General features: G+C 37.6%; 2 protein-coding genes across 10 annotated transcripts in view; one reads left to right on the top strand and one right to left on the bottom strand.

The window, feature by feature from the left end:
* Kiaa1958 (KIAA1958 ortholog) overlaps window positions 1-22,069 on the bottom strand; it is a 143,143-nt gene that overhangs the window by 72,840 nt on the left and 48,234 nt on the right. For all 5 annotated transcript variants that reach the window (XM_019209809.1, XM_010639362.2, XM_010639364.2 and 2 more), the window contains one exon: window positions 17,231-17,403. In XM_019209809.1, the coding sequence (XP_019065354.1) occupies window positions 17,231-17,403 (173 nt within the window). The remainder of the gene's footprint in view (window positions 1-17,230; window positions 17,404-22,069) is intronic.
* Inip (INTS3 and NABP interacting protein) overlaps window positions 1-22,069 on the top strand; it is a 108,642-nt gene that overhangs the window by 56,762 nt on the left and 29,811 nt on the right. The window lies entirely within an intron of this gene.

The raw sequence follows: 22,069 nt of genomic DNA, 5'->3' as shown, positions 1-22,069 counted from the left end.
ATAGGTACATTTTACTGTAATTATAAAAATCCCATATAAATCAATAACAGGTAACAATTTCCTTTTAATAATTAAAATAATTATTAATACACTATGAATAATTTAAAAATATCCACCTGTTCACATTGACTCTCAGTACCATTTCTTCATCCCCACTAGCCTTAACTGTTTTTAGGTCACAGGGTCTTGTTTTCTGGACCCTGAAATCACTATGAAGACAAGTGTCTGCTATCAAACCCATATATTTCCTTGCAGGAATTCATGAAAAGAGCCTCATTTCTCCATACTCTCCATGATGTAAATGAACAGCCAATAAATTATTAATAGATTTATTATTAATAAATTAATAGATGTAGACAGTATCTACATCTTGGAAGGTAAAACCTTCTCGACTCTCCCATGGATTGTGCCTAATCCTCAATCCTAATACTTCTCACTTGACCCCTGTGTTATCTAGGGAAATAATAAGTGAAGGAAAAGATAGCCCAGTCTGCTGTAATCCACATATACGGGTCACTCAGATTAAATACTGCTTAAGAAAGAAGCCAATGTCTTAGAGAATTAGCCAAATTAGTGAAGAAAAGAAATTGTAGCGTCAGTGGGCATACTTTTAAAACTCATATTCTTGGTCTCAAAGCAAGCTACATTGAGTCTAAGTGTGTCTTTAATATAGATAAAAGTAGCAGGTAATAACTCTTGATCAGTTTGGCACCTGATAACTCTTAAATTTAATTGTCTGTTTAAGCTCTTATTTCTTTTTGGTCATTGTTATATCAAAGAAGCCAAGTTTATAATTCACAGTGAATACTGACATAATCAACTCAAGAGTAGTTAAAGAAGTAAAATGGCTGTTTGCAAAGTCTTTATAGCAGACGGAAGTCCTTGGCAACCTACAGAAATAATCACAAACCTAAACTGAGTCTGAGAAAACTAAAGAAGCAGCCAATAGGGACCAGAAAGAACTTTCTTGTGTATAAACAATATAAATTTTGTGACTGTCATTTTTCCTGGAATTGCTTTTGCTGTGATTTTACTTTGAAGCTTGTGTAGTCTGTGGAAATCAAGAAAAATGTTCTATATCCTAAGTCAGCTTGATGTTCCTAATATTAAAGTTAACTCACTGACTTAACCCACATTTATCAGCTGAGAGGGTGCCAATTCAGGTATATTCCAGGCCTTCTGATTGGGATTGAAGACACAGCCATTAATGAGATGCTTCCAATACATTCTGAGAGACAGACATGTAAACAGATAGGAGCATTTCAACACGGAAAGCACTTACACATGGCAAGCCCCAGAACAAAAATTTAAATTAAGTGCCATGAGATCCTCAGGTGACTGTAATTTCCTTGGGAAGCTGGGGGAGCCAATTTTGAGCTAGTTCTGGCGGAATTAATAGAAAATTTTGAAAGAGAGAACAAGGATAAAGCATTCTAGGCAGAGAAAGTAGCATGCAGCAAAGACTCAGAAGCATAAACATCTTGTGGTTTCTAGGAATGGTGAAAAGTTCATTGAGGCTGGGGAAACAGAGTACAAAGTACAAAGCAAACGGATCAGCCTAGAGAAAAAGGGTGTATAGCAATTAACTATGGTCCAGTGTCTATGAACCAAATCCTGAAGAATAACTTCCCTAGGTCACTGGATTTTGGAACACAGTGCTCTTGGGCTTTCTTCTCAAAGCAAAGTCTTTCACTTTTGCAATTTTGAGGCCATGAATGGTGGAGTCCTGCTAATTCTTGTGATGCTATCTTTTCTATTTTCAGGCCATTTTTTCTATTCTGTTCCTTCTCAGCAATCAAGATATCCTCTGCTCAATCTTTGCAGGCCACAGCTTTACAGAAGCTTCCTTTCTAGCCAAACTCAAAATAGTTTTTTGAGACAGGGTCTCACTATGTAGTTGAGTCTGACCTGGAACTCACTATGTAGCCCAGGCTGGTCTCGAACTCACAGCGATTCTCCTGTCTCAGCCTCCCAAGTGCTGGGATTACAGGCATGTGCCACCACACCCAGCTAAACTCAAAATGTTTTAAAACATTCCAATGAGCTCTTTGCTTTTGATTCTCAAAATAAATCTAGCCAAAAACTCCCAACAGTAGTGTAAGAACCTGACTGAACCAGAGAGACTCCATGTTGACCAGCAAATGACCTAGAGACTGTCACTCCCCCTCATCCCTTATAGGATAACTAATGATTGTGAATTGTTAGGTAACTGCTTTGAAGTAGCTGGGAAACTAAATGGAAACTGTAGTGAACACAGAGACCCAGCACAAATCACGCCACTCCTTACTTGCCTGTAGTTGAATGTTCTGAACATTATAATCTAAGTTGTAAAAGGAATAATGGATAATTGATCTGCTGATCATCAGTACGTGACGGTCAAGTATATGCTTGATGACCACTAGCTCAGATCAACTGATTCTTTGCCTTTGTCCTCTTCCTGTAAGTTTTAAGTGTAACCCCCCCTTAGCCCTATATAAAATGGCCTCTGTTTCTGAGCTAGCCACCTCTCTGAGCTACTTGGCTTGGGGAGTGCCGTCTGGCCAGACTAATAAAGGTCTATTTGCCAACTTGCCTGGTGTGTTCCTTCCTGAGTGACTCTTGCTGTCCGACAAACTCCTGGAGCCTCGCTGAGCTTCCGAGCCCAGCATCGTGGAAGCCTCTTGGCTGTTCACGCTCCAGGAGTAAAAGTGAGACTTAAGTCTTACAGTAGCCATGCCTCCCTCAACATCAGATCGCCTTGAAATTTCTTCTGCCACCTTAGTCTGCCTCCCTTAACCTCAGTCTTGGGCAAAGTCTGTGGACATGAGCAAAATGCAGACAAACTTTTTGCTAAGCCATAACATATCTGGAACCCAGCAGTCAATGCAGTCTTCTTGTCAGAAACCTCCTCAGCCTCATCTTTACTGGCTTTCTGGTCTTCAAATCTCTGATCACAATCTCCCAACAAGTACAGTCAAAGCTGCTCCAGCTGTACTCTTCCAGCTGGCATCTCCAAACCTATCCATCCTAAGTCTCCTGTTTCCTACAAGGCAGTTCCAAAGGCTCTCAAGCCACACGTTACAGCAAGGACCCCACTTCTCTCATACCTTTTTGTGTTACTTTACTGTGATCACTGAGACAAAATACCTGACACCTAAAGTTAAAGGGGAAAAGGTTTATTTAGCTCACAGTTTGTAGAGGTTTTAGTCTATAATCGGCTGGCTCCAAGGCAGAGTGGCACATGGGAGAGGGGCATGACAGAGGAGAAACAGTTCATGGTGCCCACACAGTAGCAAAAACAAGGGAAAACCTTAACAGAGTCCTTCTGCCCCTTTTATCCTATCCAGACTACAAGTGCTAGTATGGGGCCAAACCACTTGGTGTACTGCTTTAATATTCACATGCCCTTATTTCTAGCATAACATACTCTAGATTCAGCCACCTCTGAAAGAGCCACATAGGACCACATGAGGCTTTGGGGGGACATCTAGACCTAAACCATAACAAGGGGGCACATATTGAAATTGACGTCCCCTATGGGGGGGGGCAAACATGCACTCAGGGCAGAGGCATGCCAGGTTCCATTCCGTAGTGGGACCTGAAACTGAAACCATCCAACCCAGAACACATGCCTCTGATACATAGAATTAAGAGAGTTTAGTTTATTTTCCCTTTTCTTCTTAGTCCAGTTCTCACCAGATCATAGAGGGTGGCTTACTACCATAAAAGCATCCACTCAGGAGCCAGAGTCGAGTTCTTCATCCCAGCTCAGCACTTATGGGATTTATGTTCTCTCACAAGATAACTTAACTTTGCTGTGCCTGGATTACCCCATCTCTAAACTAGGGGTGACAATAGTACCTACCTCTTGGGCTCCTGTAAGGATCATATGAATAGCTGTTAAAAGGACGATGCCTGGTGTGGAGAAGGTGTGGGAAAGGAATAGATAAATAAAAGGGCAGATTTAAAATTGATTGTATGTATGTGAAAGAAATTTGAGATATTTTGAGCACAACGTATCAGGGACCAATGGCTACTGAAAGATAATTTGCAACTAACAGTCCCCTAGAGGAGGGGCCTCAGCACTGGGGTGCAGCTATAAGTGGAAGCAGTAGGGTCTGTTAGGAGGCAAAGGGAGAGGGTGGACCACGGACAAGAGCCTTCAGTGATTTTCCCTACAAAGAAGGAAGGAGGCAGCCGAAAGTGATTGCAGGGTTGTGTTCTAGTTACTCCAAGGGACTTACGGGTTTGGGAAGTTATGTGTCTGAAGCCAGGATCTGGGAGATTAGGATAAGCGGCTGGTGGGCCAGGTTATGAGATGATAATAGAGGAGGTGACTGGAGTGTGGACTCTGGATTGGTGGGGCTCTGGGAGCTATAGTTCCTCCAGGGTCAGGAATGTTTCACTCTGTAAAGCATTAAGTGCAGAAAATGATTGCATGTTCATATAGTTGTGCAGCAAGAGACATCAACATGTGTCTGTGCCATTTTATTGACAGAGAAATTGAGAATATGAGGGACATATCTACCAATTTCACTTGGAAATCGTGCCCTGTTCTAATTCTTGCTCCCACAATCAGATCCAACTCTCAGATCACATTACCCTGATATCGGAGGCCCTGTCTGGATTTTATCCGGTAACTCTCCAATAAAGTCTACTAGTGTCTCACAATGGTGCTTGAAAATGTAAAATAATTCATTTTAATGTTATAGTCATCTGTATGTATCTGTGAAGGATTGGTCCCAAGAACCCCACAAGAGTGGGGAGAGAGGCACTAAACGGGCTATTGCAAAGGCAGTAAGGGTGACAGAGGAGAATCACAGGGCCTTGGAACCCGTGCGCCAGACACCCCTCCCCTGGTTTATATGACCAGAGCCCATTACGACCGGAACTGCAGTGCCCTGGTCAGTTCCACCCCCCTCTGCTCTCTCACCCACCAAGTCCACCTGGGTGTGGACATCACCATGCTTGGTTCAAAACTACAGACCTCTCAACTACTGAACTGTACCGGTCCTGCTTCCTTCCTGAGGATTCGGTGGCTCCCTCAATAGTTTATTTAAAATTCTTGATTCATACTGGTTTTATATTCATATTCTTGTTTCACAGGCATTGATTTTAGACTTTTTTCTACTATAAGCACTTAGTGCTGATATTTTTCTCTAAGTATTGCTTTTGCTGCCCTCAAAATCATTAATTTTCATTTAGTTCAAGATTTTAAAAATTTCTTTGTGATTTCTTCTTGGTCTGGCTTATTTACTAATGTAATGACTTCTAAATATTGAGAACTATCTAGTTAGTGGTCTGTATGACCTGTAATTAATTTATAATTCTGTTGTAGACAGAACATACTGGGTATGATTTCAATCTTAAATTGAGACTTCTATCATTATTACATTTCCTTCTTTAGTCCTGCTATTCCATGGGTGTGTACTTTGTTTGATATTGACAGATGCTCCATGTTTCTTATGATTAATATTTTTGTACTATATCTTTCTCCTATCCATTTACTTTAAACTTTTCTCAGCCTTTAAAGTTAGATATGGGCTTCACAGTTGACTCTTGCCTTTTTTGTGAGGGGTGGAAGGAGACAACATTTTTGAGTTGTAGTGTTTACAGCATTTCTATTTAATATAATTAAATAGATGGCTAAGTTCAAATCTACCACATTGCTATTTGTTTTCTATTTGATATATCACTTCTTTGTTCTTTTTTTTTCTTTTTCTTTTTTCCTGAGTATGTTTTACAATTTCATTTATTTTCACATTAGGATTGTCAGCTCTCTGTCTTAATTTTTTAGTGTTCTCTGACAATCTTTATAATTTAAATTATCATATGCTACTTTCAAATACTACAGTACTTCACATATATTGTTGGAACTACAATACTACACTTTCATCTTTCTATCTATCCTCTACTATTGTTGCTCTGCATTTTTTCTCCATATATAACATAAAAGCTTTGTAATATATTGCTATTATGTTTAATAGTCACTTCCCCTTTTGGAAATTAAAAATTTCATTTCAAGACTTTCCATTTCCTTGAAAAATCCAAGTTTTCATCTGACATAATTTTGCTTCTGCCTAAAGATCTTCCTTTAATAGTGCTGTATAGGTCTTTTGGTAATGAATTCTTGCAGGTTTGTTTATTCAGAGTATGTCTTTATTTCACTTTTATTTACTCTGAGTATAAAATTTTAGGTTGACAGTTTTTTCTTTCTTATCTTTAAAAATGTTATCCTATTGTCTTGCATAGTTTCTAGTGAAAAGTTTTTTCTATTTCTGCATCAGTTTAATGTTTTTATTATTCTATTTTATCTTGGTTGTTTTTGTCAATGATCCTCAAAGAAAATGAGATTTAAAAACTTCTAGCCAGGTGTGGTGGCACTCGGGATGCTGAGGCAGGAGGATCACTGTGAATTTGAGACCAGCCTGGGCTACATAGTGAGTTCCAGGTCAGTCTCAACTACACAGTGAGAACCTGTCTCAAAAAAACAAACAAAAAACAAAACAAAAAACTTCTATACTTAGCCATGTAGCTATTCTTTCTAAAGTTCTTTCCTTTGTTATCACTATATTTCCACACAGTACTATTTTCATTTTGGCTAGAGAACTTCTTTTAATATTTCTCACAGTGTGGATCTCCTGGTTATTCTTTCTTTTCTTTTCTCTTCTCCTATTTCCTTCCTTCCTTCCTTCTTTGGTACCAGGGATCAAACTCAGGACCTTGCACTTGGGAGACAGGTGCAGCGCCACTGAGCTAAAATCCCTAGCCCAAATTCTTTCATTTTTGCATATGTGCTGCCGAAGTGAGCACATTCTTTCATTTTTGAATATCAGAAAAGCCTTTATTTTTCTTTCAGTAATTTTTTTCCCTCATTGAGTTTATTGGTACATTTTAGGTATACAGTACAGTTACATTCATCATGCGGATCTTGTACCTTTACATGACAGGTCTTGGTTCTCATTTTTTCCCCTTGTCCCTGCCCTCCCTTCACCCCCCCTCCCCTCCCCATTTACAAACTCTTTTTAGTAATTTAAATAAGTTGCTCTATCTTTTCATTTGCCTTGTTTTTAATGAGAAATTTGTTGTTGGCCTTATCTTTGTCCTTCTGTATATCATATCTTTCATCTTTAACTGTTTTTAAGTTTTCTGTTTACAACTGGTTAAGTGATTTGATTATTATGGTGTTCATATAATAAAATTTTCTTCATTTCTTGTGTTCAGTTCAATAAGCTTCTAGAATCTATTGGTTTATAGTTCAAATTTGGTGGAATTAGGGCTGTTATCCTTCAAGTTGTTGTTTGTTTTTTCCCCCCTCTTCTTTTTCTACTTTGCTTCAAGGATTTGAACTACTACCTGTATATTAGTCACTTGAAATGTCCCAGTCTTTATTACTGCTCATTCTCTTTTCTTTCTGTATTCCATTTTGCAGTGACTATTGTTAGAATGTATATTCAAGTTCACATATTTCTTCTCTAATATGTTCTATGCCTAAGTAGTTTATCTTTCATCAAACATTGTAGTTTTGTCTCTAGAAGTGCATTTTGAATCTCAAAAACTTAAGTAGGGTTATACATTTTGTTTGTTATCAAATAGTTATGATAACTGTTTTAATGTCTTCGATAATTTTATAATCTTTGTCAGTTCTGGGTTGGTTTTTATTCATTTTTTAAAAACGTATGTTCTTGATCTTTGAATGTCTGATAATTTTTATTTCTAGATGATACACATTGTGAATTTTAGTTTTTGTATTTTTACATTCCTATAAGTATTATTAAGCTTTGCTCTGTATTACAGTTAATTAAAAACCGTTTGACCCCAGCTGAAAGCAGGGAGCTAGGCTGCTTCCCCACCCTCCAGTGCCCTGGGCATTCTTTGGAGCAGACCAGTGAGGACTGCCCAGCCATGTGAGTGCCCCTGCAGTATCTGCCTCCCACATGCTCTGGGGGCTCCTGCTGTGCTGATACCTGGATCCACACTGCAGAGGCACAGGTGGTCCTAAAGGCCATTGTCCCAAGCTCCAGAAGATAGAATGGAAGTGAACAACTGCAATAAAAGCACACCAGGCCTCCACAGTTGGTAAGCTGAAGGGGTCACCACCTTCCATAAGAACCTGGACTATCTTCATGGGAAGGGCAGCTGGAACCTGCCATAGAACCTTGCAGAGTTTAACCCTGCAGGAGGTCAGGGAGCTCAGCTTGGGCCTTGCAGCCAGAATTCAGCCTGAATCTCAGGGGTCTGCCATTGGCTTGCTGAGACTAACTTATTTCTGCACATTGCTGCCTATATTGTCTATTGTAAACAGAGATATATACCCTGAAGGAAGCCCTTCAAATTTTTTTCTTTCCTTTCCTCTTATTTTTAGTTTTTATTTTTAAAATTTTATTTTTCCCACTCTTCAAATTCTTTTTTCTTTTTCTTTTTCCCCACTCAATCTCCTGCTCTCCACAGTCTTCATCTCCATTTTTGTTTCTGTTCCTGCCCTAATTTGGACTTCTTCCTTTTTCTTTTTTTCTCTCTTTTTCCTTCTCTGTTTGTTTGTTTTTGGTACTGGGGATTGAACTCAGGTCCTTGCACTTAATGAGGCAGGTGGCAGAACCACTGAGCTAAATCCCCAGCCCTCTATTTCCTTCTCTGGATTGTCATTATTTTCAAAGGAAAGTGAGTACAATTTATAGCTTCCCTATTACTGTTAAGTTGTTCTATTCTTATCTTTGTGCTTGCTCTCTGTCTTACCCTCTTGTCTTCAACAGTTTCCTAAAGTTTGCATAATCATCCTGTCCCCTCTGGTTTCACTTGAAACCTTCTCCTGTCCTTCTACCTATCTATTCCTCTCCTCCCAACTCCTTCTAAGTTCCCATCCTGAAGTGTAAAGTTGCTATATTGAAGAGTTTATTCACTAAAAACATATTTTGGGCTGGTGCTTGATTTTGATTTAATCCACATGGTTAAAGGTGACAGATTAATAACTATCACAAATTGTCAATTTCTAAGCTGTGCTTGATGTTATGGTGTTGCTGATTGTATCAACTGGGCTAAAGGGTTGTGATTGATTTAATGAGCTGTCCTTCCTGATACTATGAAAATGAGAGTGTCTCTAAGTCATTAGAGACTCAAAACCTAAAGAGCAGCTCTATCAGGAAGACTGAAGTACTAACCCAAGAATTAAACCAAGGACAGTACCAACAATAAAAATAAAAATGAGAAAACACTTAAACAAGGCACAAATATAGACTTCCAGCTCACCAAGGGTAAATTCTACAGAAAACAAGGTGGAAAAGTCTGACAATCAGACACCAGGACACCCCAAACTCATAGCATAGGAAGTAACAAAACAGCTCAATCAGGCTCTAGAAAACTTCAAAACAGAAATAATTTCCCAGATAACTACAGAGATGGTGAGCACAATGAAAGACATGATTAGAGACTCTAGGAACAGAAACAGACAAAAAAATAGATGAGTTCAGGACTATGATAGAGGCCATGAATGCCCAGAATAGGAAAGAAATGGAATCCATGAAACAGATTCAAACAGATATGCAGGAGATTAAAAACTCTGTAGAAAGCATTCACAGCAGAATGAAGGAATGTGAAGATAGAATTTCAGATATAGAAGATAGGATTGTGGTCAGTGACTATAAAAAGAGAGATCTCTTAAAAATAGTAAGGAATCATGAGAGATCAATCCAACTCCTAGGTGATGCAAAAAAGAACATAAAACTGATAGGAATCCATGAGGTAGCAGGAGAAAGTACAAATGACATTAAAAAAAAAAAAAAAAAGAAAAAAGAAAAAACTGTTCACAGGATTAATGACAGAAAACTTGCCAGAGGGGAAGAATTTGACATGCAGATAAGTGAGGCCTATAGGACTCCAACTAGCCATGATTTAAAAAAAAAACAACAAACTACACCTAGACATATAATAGTCAAGATCCCAGAAAACAAAAAGAAGAACAAAATACTGCAAGCGGTTAGAGAAAAGAAACAAATCACATGTGAAGGAAAGCCCATCAGAATCACAGCAGACTTTTCAACACAAACCTTCAGGTCAACGAGAGCCTGGAGTAAGGTATTTCAAGCCTCAAAAGAAAACAACCTCCAACCTAGACTGATGTACCCTGCAAAACTCTCTTTTAAAATAGATGGGGAAATAAGATATGTCCATGACAAAGAGCACCCACGAAGCTTCATTAATACCAAACCAGCACTCCAAACAATTCTAAACAATATCCTAGAAAAAGACCATGAAGGTCATAACACCATGAGGATCAACAGAGCAAATCAATTAGGCAAGGCAACAAACTAAAAGGAGAGGGCGAAAAATTAAAAAGAGCCAACAACAGGACAGTAACATGGCAATGATAAGTCAATACGTATCAGTTATAGCAGTCAATGTTAATGGTCTCAATTCACCAATCAAGAGAAATGGACTGGCAGGATGGATTAAGAAACAAAATCCAACAATATGTTGTGTACAAGAAACACACCTAGTTCAAAAAGAAACTCATAGACTGAGAGTAAAAGAATGGAATACAGTTCTCCGTGTGACAGGAGCCCAGAAAAAAGCAGGGGTAGCTATCTTATTCACAGAAAAAGTAGATTTCAAACCAAAACTAATTAAGAGAGACAAAGAAGGTCACTACATCTTTGTAAAGGGAACAATTCAAGAGGAAGAGATGACAATCATAAATATATATGCACCAAATATTAATGCCTCCAACTATACAAAACAAATATTAAGGGACATAAAAAGATGAATAAGCACTAATACAATTGTAGTAGGGGAACTAAATACCCCACTGTCACAAATAGAAAGATCATCTAGACAAAAAAAATCAACAACGAACTACTAGAACTGAATCAAGCTTTTGAACAAATGGACTTAATAGATGTCTACAGAGTGTTCCACCCCACAGGATCAGAATATACATTCTTTTTGGCTGCACATGGCTCATTCTTCAAAATAGACCACATACTAGTTCGTAGAATATGTTTAAATAAATGCAAAGGAATTGAAGTTATCCCATGTATATTATCAGACCATAGTGCAATTAAGCTGGAGATCAACAGCATAAGAAACTGCAAGAACTTCACAAACACATGGAAATTGAACAGTACTCTCCCGAACAATCAATGGGTCACAGAAGAAATTAGTCAGTTTTTACAAATAAATGATAATGTCACTACAGCATACAGTGGGATACAATGAAAGCAGTTCTATGTGGAAAATTTATAGCAGTGAATGCCCACACTAAATAAAATCAATAAACCCTTACCACCCTTGTCAAAAAAAGGAAACAAAAGGCTCAGATGCATACATTTAGGAACAAAAAAGATGAATTCACAAGAGATCCAGCAGAAATCCAGAGGATCATCAATACCTAGTTTGGGCACCTATACTCTAACAAAATGGAAAATACAATAAATGTACAGATTTCTAGATACTTATGAATTACCAAGTTGAATGAAGATAAAAAAATTCTAAACACCCCAATTACAATCAGTGAAATTGAAAACATAATTAAAAATTTACCAACAAAGCAAAGCCCAGATCCTGATGGCTTCACTGCTGAACTCTACAAGACATTTAGAAAAGAACTACTGCTACTACCTTTTTAATGAAACCGAAAGGGAAGCAATACTTTCAAATTCATTCCTGGAAACAAGTGTAACTTTGATTCCAAAACCAGGGAAAGACCCAACCAAAAAAGAACTACAGGCCAATCTCTCTAATGTACATAGATGCAAAAATCCTTAATAAGATACTGGCAAACAGAATACAGAGGGTTATCAAGAAGATCATACACCCTGACCAAGTCAGATTTATTCCAGGGATGCAAGGATGGTTCAACATATGTAAATCAATAAATTTAATACACTATATTAACAGAGCCAAGGACAAAAACCATATGATCATTTCAACATATGCAGAAAAAGCATTCGACAAAATTCAACACCCATTTATGAGAAAAACCCTACAGAAATTGGAATAGATCGTCTTTATCTTAACTTGATAAAGGCTATCTATGAAAAACCAACAGCCAACATCATATTAAATGGCCAAAAACAGAAAACCTTCATGCTAAAATCAAGAACAAGACAAGGATGCCCACTATCACCACTCCTGTTCAATGTTGTTCTGGAAACAGCCACTGCAATTAGACATGAGAAAGAAATTAAAACAATAAAGATAGGAAAGGAAGAAGTTAAACTGTCAGTATTTGCTGATAATATGATACTCTATATAGAAGACCCAAAAAACTCTGCCAAAGACTTCTAGACTTAGTTGACACTTTCAACAGAGTAGCTGGATACAAGGTCAACACTCAAAAATGAATAGCCTTCTTGTACACAAATAACAGACTCTCTGAGAGAGAAATTAGGGAAACAATTCCTTTCACAATAGCCAAAAAATAAAATATCTAGGAATAAATCTAACAAAGGAAGCAAAAGACCACTACACTGAAAACAAGAGCACTCTGAAAAAGAGACTGAAGAGGATATAAGAAAATGGAAAGACATTCCTTGTTCCTGCGTAAGAAGCATTAATGATTATGGCCATACTACCAAAACTGCTATACAGATTCAATGCAATTCTGATTGAAATTCCAATATATTTTACAGAAGTAGAGAAAACAATCCAAAAATTCACTTGGAACAAGAAGGGACCTAGAATAGCAAAAGCAATTCTAGGCAACAGAGACTTGACAGTATCACAATCCCCAACTTGAAACTATACCACAAAGCCACCGAGATAAAAACAGCATGGCACTGGCAAAGAAAAAGACCCGAGGATCAGTAGACTAGATTGGAAGATACAGAAACAACTCCAGATGTACTCAGCTACTTCATCTTTGACAAAGGAGTCAACCATCCTCAGTGGAGGAAAGATATCCTCTTTAATAAATTGTGTGGAAACCTGGATTTCAACCTGCCAAAGATTAGATATTTATCTTTCACCATGCACTAAACTAAAATTGAAGTGGATTAAAGATCTAAATATTAAACAAAAACACTAAAATTACTGGAAGAAAAGTTAGGTAGAACTCTCAAAGACAATGCCATAGGAAAAGAATTTATGAACAAATCCTCAGTAGCATGGGAACTAGCACAAAGAATCAACAACTGGGATTTCATCTTATTAAAATGCTTCTGCACTGGGCCTGGGATTTAGCTCAGTGGTTTTGCTGCCTTCCTTGAAAGCTCAAGGGCCTGAGTTCGATCACTAGTACCAAAAAACCCCAAAAAACCCCAAACCAAAAACACTTCTGCATTGCAACAGAAACCACCAACAGAGCTAAGAGACAATGTACAATGTGGGACAAAAATTTTTACCAGCTGCTCCTCAGACAAAGGACTATTATCTAGAATATATAAAGAATGCAAAAAAAAAATCAGACCCACCAAATACAAAGACCCAATTAAAAAATGGGCATCTGAAATGCATCGACATTTTTTAAACAAGTAGAGTAGCAAATGAATATATGAAAAAATGTTCCATATCACTCCTCGAGAGGTGCAGATGAGAACAACACTGAGATTCCTCCTCACCCCACAAAGAATGGCTGCTATCAAGAAATCAATAACAAATGCTGGCGGGGTTGTGGGGAGAAAGGAACCCTTCTCCATTGTTGGTGGGAGTGCAGACTGGTGCAACTACTGTGGAAATCAATATGGAGAAACCCCAAACAACTAGGATTAGAGGTTCCATTTGACCCAGCTATCCCTCTACTGGGTATCTTTTCAAAAGAATTAAAATAATCATACCACAGTGACATATGCTCACCTATGTTTATCGTGGCACAGTTTGTAATAGCTAAAACTTGGAAACAGCCTAATTGCCCATCAACTGGAGACTAAAGATGTGGTTTATCTACACAGTGGAGTACTACTCAGCCATAAAGAATGAGAAACTAGCGTCATTTTTAGGAAAATGGATGCATATTGAGGCCATACTCTTAAGTGAAATAAATAGGATACACATGTGTAAATACTGAATAGTTTCTCTGGTGTGAAAAACTAAAAGTGTAAATAAGATTCAAATTGTATAACTGATAATGTGAAATAGGAAGATAAGGGCTAACGATGTAGAGGAAGTAGGAAGGGTAGGGAAAAGAAAAAATATGAGAAAAATAAAAAATGGAAACAGTTTTTGTAAATAGGGGAGGGTGGAAGGGGTGGATGGAGGGCGGTGGTATGGGGAAAAAATGAGAACCAAGACCTGTCATGTAAAGGTACAAGATCCCAACAATGAATGTAACTACTATATACCTAAAATAAAGTACAAATAAACTCAATGCAAAAAAACCCAAAAACCATTTGACCCTTTGGGTCCTGCTTTGAGAATCTGTTGGGTAGGTAGAACAGTGCTCAGTCTACACACAAGATGTAAAGCCTGAACTCTAGCTTATGAATTGCTCTTTGTTCTGTCAGGTGGTGGTAATACTGGGGGTTGAACTCAGGCCTTGGTACTGAGCTATATTCCAATCCTTTCTCTAATTTTAAAATTTGGAGTAGGAACTCACTAAGTCACTAAGTTGTCCAGGTTTGCTCAAATTTGATTCTCCTGCTTTACTCATTCAAAGTGCTTGGCTGGTTAACCCTTGAGTCGTGAGGGATTTTTTTCAGTCTGGTTGGTGGGCCACATGGCCTCCAATTCAGTGTGAGTGCTGCGTACTATTACCTCTAAACCTTTCAAGTAGTTTTTTTTGCCAGCTTCAAGTGGTTTCTTCACAGGCACATGCTGATAGTACTCAGCTGAACATTTGAGGAGTGTATCTTTAGTTCCCTTAGGCTCTCTTTGCTCTACTCTACTGTTGGGTACTGTTATGACAACTACGGTCACTTTTGTCTCTCTGGACTCAGCTTCCTTTCCTCAACTCAGCAAGTCTGCCAGGCACTGTATGAATTCTCCCTGTGTGACCCTCAGACCTATTAACTCTTTAAAGTCAGCAAACTGGAATACTCAGAGGTCTCACTTTGCCTCTTTCCTGTCTCTCAGGGATCAATCACTGTTCTTCTTTGCCTTCTGTGCTGTGCCATGCATAACACTGTTTCGTATCTTTTGTTTGTTTCTGGCATGAAGGCAATTTTGGCCCTCCAAATTGGCGAGAAGTGAAACTTAACTGATTTTTTTCTCCCAGATAAGGGTCACATACATGTTCCCATGTCCAGTATCATTTGACTGCGTGCTAGAAATTACCAACTTTATATTGCTGAATTCTAAATTTTGTCATATTTTTCTTTGAGTGAATTGAAATATTGTGTACTCATATCCTCAGTTTCCCAAACTGATTTCTGTCTCCCCTCAACTCAGGGAAGATTGCTAAGTTCTCCAACTCTCTTTCACTGCAGTTCAGAATTACCTCCAGGCAGAAGCCTCAGAGATGATGACCCTTCTCTCACTTGAATCCTCTGTTTTAGGGATCACATTTTGTGCTATCTGTCTGCGGAGAGCTGTTTCATATATTCTGTTGCATTTTCTAGTGGTAAGAAGGAGAGTGCCTTTGACCCTTTTACTCTCATGGCCAAAAGCAGAAATTTCAATTTATTTCAAATCTGCTAGATCATTTTGATGGGTATGTTGTTATTGTTATGCTGTTTATTTCCATAAAATTTCATATATAAATTTCAAATTACTTCATAAAAATTCAGTCTATAACTCTCTAGAGTTCTTGGTGTGTGAATCTATTGTTTCTTGTTTTTATTTTTATTTTTTTTCCACTAAGTTTATTGGTACATTTAAAGCAAGCAATACAGTTACATTTATCATTGGGATTTTGAACCTTTACACGATATATCTTGGTTGTTTCTTGTTTTTATATATCATCATTCATAGTGATTTATTTCCTGAATGACTGCTGATTTTCATCTGTGAGGGACCTGAGAACCTATACTTTGGAGGTCTCCTTAAGAGGTTAGCATATGACTCTGCTAGAATCTAGGAGGTAGTAGGTAGCTAGCTAGTAGTCAGAGCAACTGACCTAGAACTTCTTTGGGAGCCTTTCAAGGTCTTCTCCTTAATCAAAGATTCTTCAGTTCATCTTCCTGTCTCTGCCTGTATTTATGTTATCAATATATGCCTTCAGGAAGAACAGTTTTCGTATGTACTTACTCCACTACTCCAGGGCTGTTCTTACTCTTTCCCTCTCCTTTTCCCTTTTTCTCTCTCCCCACGACTCCCTCCCTTGAGGATGTTTCCCTTTCTGCAGATGGAACACAAGGCCCCTCACACTATCTAGTGTATCATGATGGCAGAAGTGGAAACCTAGTTTCCTGTTTCAACTCTTTGTCACTACCAACTTGAGATCATACCTTTCCTTGGGCTTCCACTGTGAACTCTGTTTGGAAGACTTTAAAATATATACTTCCAGATTTAGTATTTTTACCATGCTTTAAATCTCACAATCACATGTACCTTTGATTATCTGACTCAAGACTCAATATACCCAAATCAAAAGTACAGTTACTTGTGTTCCATCTCCACAGATGCAAGATTCTTTTTCTATCATTCACAAACCTCAAACATTTCAAATTGGAAGAGAGACCTTAAAAGTTCATTTTAAAAAAGGGAAATGGAGGACCAAGAACATTAAACAGTTTTTTTGCTCAGCATTTCCAATTAACTTTTTGAAAATATCATTGCCATTATGTTCCTTCCTTCTCAACAAACTTTAAAGGTTTCTTTTTTGCCTAATCCTAAGGTAATTGCAGCTCTAATGATCAGGTCCTAGAATTCCTTCACATAAAGTCTCTTTTTACTAAAAACTAGTAACTTCAGTGATTTTCCAGTGTTTACAAGAATTCGAGGTTGGCACTTAAGGATTACCAAAATCTGGCTTATGGTCTACTATATGCAGATATAAAACCTCTGCTTCAAGTAAGCATTTCTGTCCTCCCAAAATGTACTCATCCTCACATCATTCAGCCTTGAAAACTCCTATCCTCATCTAATTCTACTGAAATCCTACCATTCTCTCAAAATAGTTTGACAGTTCCCTTTCTAGTCTCATCAAACCAAAATTAACTTATCCATGTGGATTGTCTAGCAATTTCTGATTTGTAAGGTCATAAAATATTAAATTCTGCTTTGGACTGTGGGTATTTTTCTTCCTATTTTATGTCCTTTAAAAATGTTCCCAGGCAGAAAGCAACTGTTCTGTGTTCCCTGCAATGCCCAGTACAGTGCCTGGCACTTGGAAGCTCAGTGAAGTTGGCCAAAAGAAGTAGGAAACTCGAGAGTCCCTTACCTTGGTGATGTCCGTGTGATCTTTGAGCCCGTTGGTCATGCACCAATATCGCCACACATTCAGGGCGTACCGCGTGGCTTTAGTAGTATTTGGGCTTACTGCACTGGTACACAGATCATTCAAGTCATCATTAATATTAAATACAGGAAATTTGTTGAGCTTAGTGGAATAAGCTAGAAACAAAAACAATACAAGCATTAAAATAATTTGCCATTCCTTTCTTTAAAGAATTACATCTTGGGATCATGTAAACAATGGAGAATTCCTAAAACACTTTGCAAAGTGAAAATTCTATCAAGTATACATATTTTAGGATAAATAAAGGGGACAATGGAATCAATATAGTAACCTTGAATTGAATCGCAACAATTGTTATATGTATTTGTGTATTAATGCAGGCATTTCAATTATAGGAAAATAAATGCTGAGAAATAAAAAATATTTTGTCTAAATGTTTCACTAAAACCCTTGCACTTCAATTTTTAACAAAACAAAAAAGTGAGGAAGGAGGGAAAAAGGGAAGAAGGGAGGGGACATATCTTTAGCACACAAAGAGCTGTCATTTCTTTGTAATACACGGTCTCAAATGATCTATGTACCATCACGGGCAGCCTTGTTAAATGGTCTTAGCTTTCATTTTTTTTTCACATACTAATAAGAAGAAATGTTTAAACGTTACTTCTACAACCCAGCAAATAGCTTCAAATCATAGAGGAAGGTCAAGTGAGAGAGATACTAGGGAAAGAAGGAGGAATACTACAAAAGGGCTCACTTTTCCTCAAAAGAGAGAACACATTTTAAATTGCCAAAAAGAAAACCAAGTCCATAACCATTAGCTTGCCTGTTTAATACTCTTTGACTTGCTAAAACCAGGCTTACCCTGTGCAAAATGTAAATCACTTCAAACTACAAACACTGCCAATCTGTACTTAATGTAAAGGTTCTGACCCTCTCCGGAATGCTGGTGTGTAAGGAGTACTACAACTGGCGAGGTCTGTGAGTGAGCAGAAGGAAAAGTCAGTGCAATTTTCAGGGTGACCTCAAGCTGTCTGCACTTCACCTAAGCCACTTCACCTGTCCCTGCTCCCTCTGCGGACTCTTCCATAATAAACCAGTCATTTCCTGCCGGCCCAGTGTCCATCCGCACCCAAGAAACTCACACCACACCTTCCCCACACACGGGATGAGTAATGTCCTCTGTAGACTTGGTGCCAATAAACACACCGTCATTAAAAAAACAAACTGCCTTTTCTCAATTCCAAACTCACTTCTATGTAACTTTTCCGTGCACTAATCCAATCCTGCATTGTCCCCTTTATGCTGTGCCTCACTTTTGCCTTATTACTATTCCTCAGGATTTGTAAGACTGGCTTCACACCTGAGGTCTTCATTCTGCCCACAAGTGCTTGTCTCCAGGGAGGAGTAAACATTGCTGGAAATAAACACTCCCATAAATCTACCTAACTCCCTCTTTGTAAGACTTGCTTGGTATCAGTGAAAGGATTCTATGCTAAATTTGCTATTATTATTCCTAATTCTAATTGAATGCCTACTATATTCCATGAAGTTTCACATAAATTATCTTTAATCTGTAGGAAAGCACATTTTTATACCTATTTTACAGATAGGAAAATAGAGCCTCATATATTTATGTAACTTTATACATTCACTCATCCAATATTTATCGAGGTACCCTCTTTGTGCCAGGCACTTGCCTGAAGTCATGGAGTTAATAAATGATAAAGGCAGGATTTAGACCTGCATCTGTCTCCATGCTCTGACCACTACAGCAAAGGAATCAGATAAAATTCTCAGTAAAGAATATAATTCTTCACTATGAATAATTGTGCTGATGAAAAAATATCCTGAACCCCCAAATTTACTTGGATTAACCTTCAATAAGGACAACTAAATGATCTTATGACCACGATAGTTTCAAACAGGATGAGCACATTTAATTATAACATTAAAAAATTAAATAACCTTAAATAATTTCATTTTACTTCATTTTTATCATGACATAGTACACTGAAAATTAAACCAAAATTCTAATCCACAGTGGAACACATAAAGAATGGTTATATGTTTACATAATGGGAAACAAAATGTATGAAAATGACTGAATATAGTTCTTTCATGATTGTATTTTTAAAGTTAACTTATATTTACTTAACTACTTTATTTTCCCCCCGTGGTGCCAGGGATCAAATCTCAGGCACGCTAGACAAATATTTCTCTACCCTGCCCAACAAACTAATATCTTGGTGTTATGCTGCTGAAGAAATTTTGGATACCGTATGGAGAAGCAAAAGTAGTAACTTACAAATGAGTACAGGAAAAAGGAAGGACTACTGAAGTATCTGAGTGTTTTTTTTTTTTTTTCCTACAGAGGATAGAGGGAAACTCAGCTCCAGTCAGGAAGAGCTGGGTATATATGCTTGGGCAGGCAGTGTAGTCTAAGGACAATGAGGTATGGGCTGTGATTCTTCTCTATACAATAGTTACGACTTATAGCACTTACTACTGGCATAAGTGTTAGCAAGCACCTTCATCTAAAGTGAGGGGGGAACTCCTCAGGGTCAGAGAGAAAAGAAGGCATTGCTTCATGTAACTGCACTATCTTCCTGGATTCTGGGGAGCGGGGAGCTAAAAAAAAACAAAACAAAAACCAAAGAAATCTCTAAATTTACCCTATCTCTCAGGCAACATCTTTGCTGTATCTACAATTGAGAGAGCCTCTAGTTTCCCAGTTTATTTCCACAGTTGTACCCTGAAAGGGAGCCTATTTATGGGCACTTTTTCAGCCACGCATCACAGCTGGTTGAAGTTCGCCTGCAGAGAGCCCTGTCCTCAACTACTACCTGCAGAATCTGGCTCTGCCCAAGTATCAAATGCGAACCCTTAATAACATTTAAGGAAATTTCTACCAGCTACCATTAATTATCAATCTGCACCTAGATTTTAAAATGTGAGCACACAAACAAATATCATCTGGCAATTGGTGGAAACCAATAGCATGAAAGTCACCAATTAACACAAAGAGAACAATTTCAGTTTCCCTACTCTTGTACCTGAAAACAAAATTAATTCAGAAAATCACTAAAAAAAATCTTAAAACATCATAGTTCTATCATGCAAGATTGAGGCTAATGCATCCTTAAAACAAGAACAAGTATCACTGTAAAACAAGAAATAGGAAAGACACTAGAAATTTAAAATATGCATATGTAATATTGTACATAAGCACGTAAGCACAGCATATACTTATACATGATGATAATATCTTGTTTCTGGAGGAAGAAAAAATCCATGGGATTAGAAAATATTTCACACCAAATGACAATACAATATGTCAAAGTTGTAGGGTGCAGTTACTGCACGTAAAAGCATAGCAGTAAACTGCACAGATTTGAAAAGAAAGGTTGAATATCAACTCCACCAAGAAACTAAAAAGAAGAATAAACATATTCAGAAAGTAGAAGAAAGGAAACAGTACAATTGAGAAGAGAAACAATACAGGAAAGAAATTTACAATACAAATTTCAGGTGCAGTGGCACATGCTGCAGTCCCAGCTGCTCAGGAGGCTGAAGCAGGAGGGTACATTGAGCCCAGGAGTTGGAGACCAATGTAGGCAACACAGTGAGGCTCCATCTAAAAACCAACAAGCCAAATCCGCCACACAAAAACCCTGCAGAAGTTATGTTGAAATGAATTTGAAAAGACTAACAACATTTTCTCAGCAAGAACAAAGAGGACACAACTTACACACCAGAAACTAAAGGGTATCATCACTACAGATCCTACAGATGGTAAAAAGATAGTGAAAATATGTAAGGAACAACTTGATATCAATAAATTTGAAAATATGGAGTAAATATCGAGAAAAGTCACAACTTACCAACACAGAAAAAGAAAACAAAGTTTGAAGAGACTTTCATTCATTAAATAAATTCAATTTACATAAAATACCCACAGAGAAAGCTTCAGATTCAGATGAATTTCACCAGAAGCTTACTCTAACATTAAGGAACGAATAATGGCAAATATATAACTGCTCATAAATAGAAAGAGATGAAATACTAGCCAATTTCTTTTATAAGATAGCACATCCTTTCTATAAAAATACAGTATAAGAACAATAAAATAAAATTACAGACCAACTCAGCTCATAAGTACAGACACAAAAATCTTCAAAACAATACAGAATATGGAATTTCTACCTGATACCATAACTGACACTATCAGGAACAACAAAACAATCCCACACAGATCATGAGCTATATGTGAAGGAAAAAAATAATAAAGTTTCTAAAAGAACATTAAGGGACAAATATTATGACCTTGGATTAGCCAAATATTTAAAAAGAGGACATCAAAGTCACTGCCCCAAAAGTGATTGATAAATTGTATTCCATGAAAATTAAAGCAGACATTTATCAAAATGTGTCACAAAGAGGGGAAAAGGCCAGCTGCATAATGGAAAAAGACATCTGCAGTGAATTTATCTGACCAATCAATTAGAAAGCAAATAGTTCAATTAAATATGGATAAAACCTGAATAAGTCCTTATAAAAGAAATATTAATATTTCAGAAAACAAAATATACTCATCGAAATGTCTAAAATTAGAAACAAAATCTGCAAATACCACATGTTGGTGAAGTGCACTCTTTTTACTCAGCTGGCACAAGTGTCAATTTGTACAACCATGTAAAACCACCTTGGAAACTGGAAGTACTTACTACAGTTAAACACATTCCTAGTCTATGACCTATGACCCTATGCCCAAATGTATACTCTACAGAAGTGTGTGCATATGTGTGTTCATAAAAGCATAAC

This window comes from Fukomys damarensis, unplaced genomic scaffold (genome assembly GCF_012274545.1).
Source record: "Fukomys damarensis isolate Sample0158 unplaced genomic scaffold, DMR_v1.0_HiC HiC_scaffold_36, whole genome shotgun sequence".
In the NCBI taxonomy this organism is placed as follows: domain Eukaryota; kingdom Metazoa; phylum Chordata; class Mammalia; order Rodentia; family Bathyergidae; genus Fukomys; species Fukomys damarensis.
This window is presented reverse-complemented; position numbering and strand designations above follow the sequence as displayed.